The 8,961-nt window shown below is 31.9% G+C and overlaps 1 protein-coding gene across 3 annotated transcripts; it reads left to right on the plus strand.

Annotated features, from left to right (window-relative positions):
* The first annotated feature begins 3,592 nt into the window (after positions 1-3,592).
* On the plus strand, positions 3,593-5,337 carry LOC106313587 (chalcone synthase 3-like). Of its 3 annotated transcripts, none has more exons than XM_013751442.1 (3): positions 3,593-3,968; positions 4,054-5,097; positions 5,201-5,337. In XM_013751442.1, exons 1-2 carry the CDS (start codon positions 3,782-3,784, stop codon positions 5,046-5,048), a joined length of 1,182 nt encoding a protein of 393 aa, XP_013606896.1. In that variant the 5' UTR covers positions 3,593-3,781; the 3' UTR covers positions 5,049-5,097; positions 5,201-5,337. The 3 variants fall into 3 exon arrangements, with proteins under 3 accessions (XP_013606896.1, XP_013606895.1, XP_013606894.1); XM_013751441.1 differs by having other exon boundaries at positions 5,206-5,337; XM_013751440.1 differs by lacking the exon at positions 5,201-5,337 and having other exon boundaries at positions 4,054-5,166.
* The last annotated feature ends 3,624 nt before the right edge of the window (positions 5,338-8,961 follow it).

The raw sequence follows: 8,961 nt of genomic DNA on the forward strand, positions 1-8,961 counted from the left end.
ACATATTTGTAGAATACTCCTATTTACGTAGATCATGTATTCTAAACATTGTAGATTCAATGAAAAAAGTAGATTTCGTTTTCTACTTCGTAGAATGTCATTTCTACTTTTTTTAGAACATAATCTGAAATTTATAATTTTAACTTTTTTATAACTGGAAAATATACCATTAAGTTCATATAGATATTTTAACAAATGTTACTATTTTTCCAAATTTTTTTTGTTCGTAAAACTATTTATTAAAATTATTTTCATAAATATTAAAGGGTATTATAGGAAAATATGACACAAAATATAGATTAGTCTAAAGGGACATATTTACTATTTTTTTGCTTTAAAAAAACAGTTTTCCCAAACAATTAAAAGGTCACAAGTGGACGTGGAACCCTTGTTTACGTGGGGTCATACTTCATACTTTATCAACTCCGCTGCCTAATCTTTACTGTTGTTTCATATAAAACAAAATTTCGTCATGTTTTTTGTGGTATCAGGTAACTCCACACCTCTTCAAGTGGGTCCGCCCTTGCGAATGAACATAGTGGACCCAATACTTATTTCCAATGGACCAATGATACACAAAAATTTACTCTATATTTCACTCTAAAATAGAGTAACTCTATTATAGAATTGAATTTGCTCCAATGGTTCACTCTATAATATAGTGAAATATAGAGTAATGACATCTCCAACCCCATTCTATTTTCTACACTAAACTCTATTATAGAGTAAAACTTTCTCCAACTCCACTCTATATCCACTCTAAAATAGTGCAACTCTATTTCTTACTCTATATTTGGAGTAACTCTATTTCTTACTCTATTATAGAGTGAAACTTTTTTTATTTATACTTTAGTCATTTTATTCTTCAAACATTTTATTTTGTAACTATTTATTTAATTTAATTATGCGAACAACATATAATTATGTTTAACACAATTACTTTAACAAAAAGAAAAATGTTTAACACAATATATATAAACATTTAAAGTTTATTATTATTAGCAAAGAAAACAACCACTAAAATTAAAAATATTTTTTTTAAGATTAGCAGAAAAAACAAATACTAAAATTAAAAATAAGTAACTCAAAATAAAATTAAAATCATAGATAATAATGACTTATTTTTTGGTAAATTGCTTCCAGATCGAGCAAGATTGTTAAAATATTGTCCAAATGAGGTAAATGAAGGAGTAGCTTCTTGTTCATGTTGTTGACCACGTCTTTTTTTGCTTGTAAAATTCGTGTTCGTTCCTCTTGAAAATATTCATGAACATCTGATCTTGCACTGAATTCAAGTCACAAACTAAATATTTATTTGATGCATGTATGTAACTAAAACATATAAAAATGTATTGGTGACCAATGCATATGGACTACATGTATACAACATGATATGAGGATGAATGTGATTTTAGCGCACCAACTAAACTGAGAAGATAAGTTCCACCTCCACAGATTCAGACACGAAAGAATGATAATATTCGATTTGAAGAATTTTTTGGTCGATTTAGAGAAAATCAAAGATAAAAAAATCATTTCGCATTCTGAATTTGTTAATTGATCACTTGTGGGAAAGATATACCAATGGAGATAATTACGTTAAAATGTATTATGTTATTAGTAAAATGTAATGTAAGTTTTAATATAATAAATGTTTGATATAAATATATAATTTATGAAAACTTTATGAAAAATAAAATATAAAGAGTCAATTTGTAAATTTTGTAAGTAAAAGATAATACTTATAAAATAGAAAAGAATATATTTACGAATATTATTTTTAGAGTGAAATATAGAGTAAACCATTGGAGAGAAACTGTACTCTATTTTAGAATAACACTATTTTAGAGTGAAAACTACTCTAAAATAGAGTAAACCATTGGAGATGGTCTTAGAGTGAAAAAAATAATATTACTCTATATTTCACTCTATTATAAAGAGAACCATTGGAGCAAATTCAGCTCTATAATATAGTTACTATATTTTAGTGTGAAATATAGAATAAATTTTTGTGTCTCATCGAAGATGCCCTAAGCAACATGGACAAAATTTGACTACTCCCTATTTTCTTAGTGTTCGTATGAATAAACCTCTAGAACTGAAAAATCTGTAAAAACACACAATAAACACAAAACATTTTTTCACCGTTTTGGATCTATCGGAATTATTTGTGCCAACTTGTTTCATTTTCGTCCGAATTGTTTACGAAGAGGAGGATGATAATGGCTTTTGTTCTTCTTTGATACATAGATTTATTCTTATTCTCATTTGATTAATACCATTTTCAAAATTTAAGGTTCTTCGAGAGAGCAAAATCTCAACGTCTTTAATCAAAATCAAAACATCTCTTGGGGTACACACATTGGTCTTAAGTTTAATTTTTATTAGGAGTTAAATTATTGCTATTTAGCTAGTCTGGATTTGACAATCGATCCAAGTGGTTGATCCAAATGATTAACATGGTAGGTCGTTAGTGAATTTATACATAGGTGTCTTATTACGTAATTTTCTCTATAATAAATACAAACATATAAATTAATAAGACTTGTTGGTGCGTCTATACATAAATCAACAGAACTCCCCGTTCAATTTTTTGATAAGTAACTAAGTTCTTAATTTCATTTGGAGTTCTTAATTTATGATTTGATATTTTTTTTGTTTTTTTTTACATTTTTCGGCTAAGAGCCAGCCGACTTGGCTCTTATATATCTTATTAAAGAGATGATTCTTAGTTTTTCTTAGTTAAAAGCTAAAAAACTGTTCTTCGCCGAAGCTAAGAACCCCACCCTAAAAGTCCTGGTTAATCATGGTCTAAGAACATGATTAATGCATGTCTTTTACGATAAGGTTTTTATCGTAATATAAGATGCAGTCTCTTACCTTTTAAAAAAAAACTAAAAGATGTCTCTTAAATAGAGATATAAGAAACATTTTTTAGTTTTTTTAGTTAAAAGTTAAAAGACTGTATCTTACATATTAAAACAGAAGTCACAACCTTGATTCATGTGTGATTTTTTAAAAAATGGACCTAATGGACTTATTCATAGAAAATCATGTTACATTTAATCTCTAATCTTATCATTTAAATTTTGGGTCTACCAGAAATTTTTATTGGACTATCAATAACTGGATTTAAACAATAGATGATCCATTGGATTTATTGGGCTATCAATAAAATGTTTAATTATTTACTCGATAATATAAATCTATGAAGCGAAAAGTTTAATTTTTAAAAAACTTTCTAAATTTGTGAAATGTTACAATATCTTTGAGTATGACAATAAAACAATATTTTACTAATCTTTATATATATAGTTACGATTTTAATAATGAAATAATAATCCGAAAATATATATATAGAAGAGGATACAAATACATGTGAAAGTTTAAAATAATTTATTCAATAAAAAAAATATACCGTAAACTTATTATGTTTTAAAAATTGATAGACACATATATTATAATATATACCAATTTAGAATTGAAAACAAAATATTTATATAAAAATAAATGAAAACAAAAATCCGCGCGGTTGCGCGGGTCGAGATCTAGTTTTATATTATGATAAGAATCTGTTCATAAGAGATCCACATTAATCACGCTCTAAGAACCACAGAAAAAGGAGCTATCCTAGAGATACGTAGTGCTTCATCCAACGTACCCTTTCTCTTTTTCTCCTTTGTCATCTTATTATATAATCCCACTCCCCGCATGTTTTTAAAATATATACACATAACTTACATAGTACACAAAGTCACATATCGATCAAACTCTATTAGCGATGGGCACGCCGTCTTCGTTGGGCGAGATCAGAAAGGCACAGAGAGCAGATGGCCCTGCAGGTATCTTGGCGATAGGCACGGCCAACCCTGCGAACCATGTGATCCAAGCGGAGTATCCCGATTACTACTTCCGCATCACCAACAGCGAACACATGATCGACCTTAAGGAGAAGTTCAAGCGCATGTGTATGTCTTAACAAACCCTACATTCTATTTCTGCATCTGTATTTTTGGCATATATATTTGCGCATATTTATTTAACAGCTAACAGGCGACAAATCGGGGATAAGGAAACGGCACATGCACCTGACGGAAGAGTTTCTGAAGGATAATCCAAACATGTGCGCCTACATGGCTCCTTCTCTCGACGTTCGACAGGACGTAGTGGTGGTTGAAGTCCCTAAGCTAGGCAAAGAGGCGGCAGAGAAGGCCATCAAAGAATGGGGTCAGCCCAAGTCCAGGATTACTCACCTTGTCTTCTGCACTACCTCAGGAGTTGACATGCCTGGTGCCGACTACCAGCTCACCAAGCTCCTTGGTCTTTGTCCTTCTGTCAAGCGTCTCATGATGTACCAGCAAGGTTGCTTCGCCGGGGCCACTGTCCTCCGTCTCGCCAAGGACCTCGCCGAGAACAACCGTGGCGCACGTGTTCTCGTCGTCTGCTCCGAGATCATTGCCCTCTTCTTCCGTGGCCCCTCTGACACCCACCTTGATTCCCTCCTCGGACAGGCCCTCTTCAGTGACGGCGCCGCCGCACTCGTTGTCGGTTCGGACCCGGATATCTCTGTGGGAGAGAAACCAATCTTTGAGATGGTGTCTGCCGCGCAGACCATCCTCCCAGACTCGGACGGCGCTATAAATTTACAGTTGAGGGAAGCGGGACTCACCTTCCATCTCCTGAAGCACGTCCCTAGGCTCATCTCGAAGAACATTGAAAAGAGTCTACACGAGGCGTTTAAACCGCTGGGGATAAGCGACTGGAACTCCCTCTTCTGGATAGCCCATCCTGGTGGTCGAGCGATTTTTGATGAGGTTGAGAAAAAGCTAGGACTCAAGGCAGAGAAGATGAGGGCCACACGTCACGTGTTGAGCGAGTACGGAAACATGACGAGCGCGTGCGTCCTCTTCATATTGGACGAGATGAGGAGGAAGTCCGCCGAAGATGGTGTGGCCACGACAGGAGAAGGGTTGGAGTGGGGTGTCTTGTTTGGTTTCGGACCAGGTCTCACTGTTGAGACAGTAGTCTTGCACAGCGTTCCTCTTTGAACAGTAGGCTCCCTTCTTACCTACTATAATCATTTGTGCCTCATTGACGGTAAGGAAGAATGGGTCCTTTCAATTTAAATGTCTGTCTTTCATTTATTGAATACAATATTTAAATTAATGGGGTCTTGATTGACATCAAAACTCTTTTAAAGTCCAGAAGCAAAGCATAGAGACCACTGGCCACGTAAAAGAGTGTTTATAAACACATGCATCTTTGTGGATCCGGGGATCCGGTCAAATGATCGCCAAGCCGAAGATAATCCCACTAATTGATCTGAGAACATGTTCAATGGTGTATACCCACAATAAAGTCTCTTAGATAACTTTTTTAATAAAATGATTATATAATTAAATTTTATTTTAATAAAATAAAATAAACTATTCACAAAAGAATACGTGGAAGAAAAATAAGAAACTAAGTTAAGAGATGTCTGTACTTTTGATTACCTTTTTATATTTTAATTTAAAAAAAAAAAAAAAAGAACTAGTTAAGAAACTTGCACTAAACATGCTCTGACTTATCCAGACTGATATCATGCAAGAGTCGGTGAAGAATAAAGTGATAGATGAGATACATATAAGGGAACACTGTTCTTCTATCTCTAGAGAAATCTATTAATAATTCGAATAATGTCAAGACATACATCTTCCGAATCTCATTTATTTACCTCTGTTTTGTATTAGCCATATAACATTTACACATAACAAGGCATTCAAATTTCACTCTAACTTTCCCAAGGGGGACTCAAAAGCATGATCATCAACTAACCATAGACCAAAGTCGTGGAAGCGTTTCATCTTATTCTCGTAACCGATTATGTGGTTGTTGTGGATTATGACATGTTTCCCCTTTGTCTCTTCAACCCATGTCGCGTTCTGGAAATACAATCCTCCTGTTGGAAATGCTGCCTGTGGAAGCAAGTATAAATCTACCTGCAGAAACACAAGATCACAAAGAATGTATTCAAACAAGTGAACTAGTACAAAAACATTCATAAGTTAGATAAAGAGTCCAGAGGCTGAGTCTTATGATATATAAGCATTAAATTCAAAAATACCTGACTAGCTGTCTTGAGACAGAAGCTGACTAGTGTTCTTCCTTCTCAGTGATGGACATAGTTTATTTATTGTCTTTATAATTTCAATTTGGAACAAAACAAGGTTTTATACAGAGTGAATCAAAGCCCTAGCACGTTGTACATATTCTTGTTGACGTCATCTGCTTAATATCCCTTCCATCATGCAAGTCTTCACGTTCTTTTCTCATGTCTTCAAGTTTCATCCTTAGAGAATTCACCAACAAGAATCTAATTGACATGAAAATAATCTGAAGCAGTATTTCCTTGCGGTTTCATTGATATACTAGATGATAATCCACGCAGGCGCGAAGTGATTTTTTTTTAAATATATTGTACATAAATATTATAAACAATATACATTTTGTTATCAATAACCTTTTTTACATTTGATTAGAGGTGGGCATTCGAGTATCATTTAGTTCGATTTGGTTCGGATCCTTGCGTGTTTGGTTCGGTTTGGATCTTCGCGGGTATGGTTTCGGTTTGGATATTTGCGGATTTGGTTCGGGTTTGGATTCGGATAACTTATTTATTTTTTTTTTCAAAAATTAAAGTTTATATATACTTTAAACTTTTCAAATTCTAAAAATAAAAATAATTACATCCCTTATATACTAAAGCGCAAGTCGACTATCGAATCATAAATTGACATGTGACAAACTTTTGTAAAAAAATAAATAAAATAAATAAATACAAGATAAAGCAATAGATAAAATATTATATTATGGTCATTTTAAATATTTATTAAAACAAATATTTTTTCTCGGTCCACTTCGCCGTACAGTTTTTGTCCACACCTCCATGATCTTAGCAATCTTTGAATAACTACCTCTATTCTACGATTTATATTTGTGTGAGGTTATTCTTAATCAGAAAACACTTTTTCTCTTCCCTAATCCACAAGCTGGGCACGCAGCGCTTCTTCTCCGATATAAATCGTTAATTCTACTACGGCTTTTATTTATGAAGCTTCTCCCACATGCAAGGCATTCTTCGACAAACTCAAGGTTGTAATTCTCTTCAAATCCATATTTATGAGACAAAATGGATATAAGTTTTTTTTCTATGCTTTTCTTTTGAACTGTTCTCTGTCTTACTATTTTCAAAAATATCTTATTTTTGTAACCTTAGCATGCTTGAAGCTATGACTAATAAATAATGTGACAACGCAGATTTCAAAAGATGTGGAAAGCTACAAATCTTATGCGCTAACGAAAAGATTATAAACACAAATGAAATGACAGGTATAAATATCCTGTTTAACTAAAAACATTATCGTATAAAGAAGCTATGAGTATTGTTTGTGCAACTGCACGGTGTACCTCGGGATTGATATTTATTTTTTATGTTCTGGCAACAAATAAAATAAAAGTCGTGATGATAGCATTAGCACCTATAATACCATTCTTCGTTTTTTTTTTCTGTTGGAAGGCTACTTGAATAACAGGTGTATATTTTTTGTTTATTTACCAAATCAACATGTTTTTAAATTATGTACAAGTAGAGAAATAAGAGTCAGATTCCTTAACAAACCAAAATTCATAGTTGATATTTTACAATTAGTATGCTCTATTGAAATTGAAAATTTTCAAAATATTTGCAGCAGAAACTTGAAAAAAATCTTCATAGTTGGAGCTCAAATGGATTTTCCATACTATAGTGACTTTCTGGCACAATAACCAAAAGGTATATACCATTAGAGGTCATATGTTCCTGTGTAGACGATTTTTATGTTTTAAAAAACAAGTAGATAGCAATACATCGAGTATTGGCATGAATCCAGCTATAAAATTTGCTACAATTTTTACTATTTTAGCATAATTAATTAACCAATTTCTATTCCCTACGGATAGAATACTAGTAACATATAAATTTGAATAGTGTATACCAAAATACTTAAACTTAACATAAAAATTGGTTTAGCTTAAATATTTGGATAGAAAATCAATAGATATTTGAAGTATCTTACGTATTTTAAGAATCGATTAGCTATTTTAAACATGTACTTATAACTATTTGTATATATTTCTAAGTGTTTTGGACAACTTAAAAACATCTTATATATTTTGTATATTCTTTTAGATATTTAATTTAACATAATTAATATATTTAAGTATATAAATATGGTTTGGATATATTTGGATACCCGAAATATTTTAGTTCAGATCAGGTTTAGTTCCGGTTCTCTAGATACCAAAATTTTGAACCTATTTGGATATCTAACCAAATTTGGTTAAAGTTCAGTACTATTTTTTTGATTGGTTTTGGTTTGATTTTTTTGGATACGGATTTTTTGTCCAATACTATATATTTATTGTGACAAAATTTTAAACGAAAATGATCATGGTTTATATTGATTTTGGGTATGCAATAATTTTTAAACCAAAATACATTTTTACGTGGCTCATTTAGTTAATCATTTAAAACTGTTTTAGGCCCATTTAAGGAAAACAATGGGCTGAACATAAAAAAGTTACCATTTCACATTGTCAATCGACACTTTCAAATATTCTATGTCAGTGTTGTGACGAATAGAAAAGGGGTTAGGGTTAGGAAAGCAAATTTGTTGTGCAATCCATGTTCTCGCTAGGTAATTTCAATAGCTTCTAAATAAATCTTAGTTGTATCGATCTCTTGTAAAACTTTCGAACAATATTAATTAATAAAATCTTACACATGCTGAATTGTTTTTCAATTAATATATAGGAGATTAGAGTAATCACATAAATCAACATAATACCTCTTGTTTATTTACAATATATTTATGGTAAATAAATCAAAATAATCATTTTATTTATTTTATATGGTATATAATTATATTTCAATGATATTGA

Source organism: Brassica oleracea, chromosome C9 (assembly GCF_000695525.1).
Source record: "Brassica oleracea var. oleracea cultivar TO1000 chromosome C9, BOL, whole genome shotgun sequence".
Taxonomy (NCBI): domain Eukaryota; kingdom Viridiplantae; phylum Streptophyta; class Magnoliopsida; order Brassicales; family Brassicaceae; genus Brassica; species Brassica oleracea.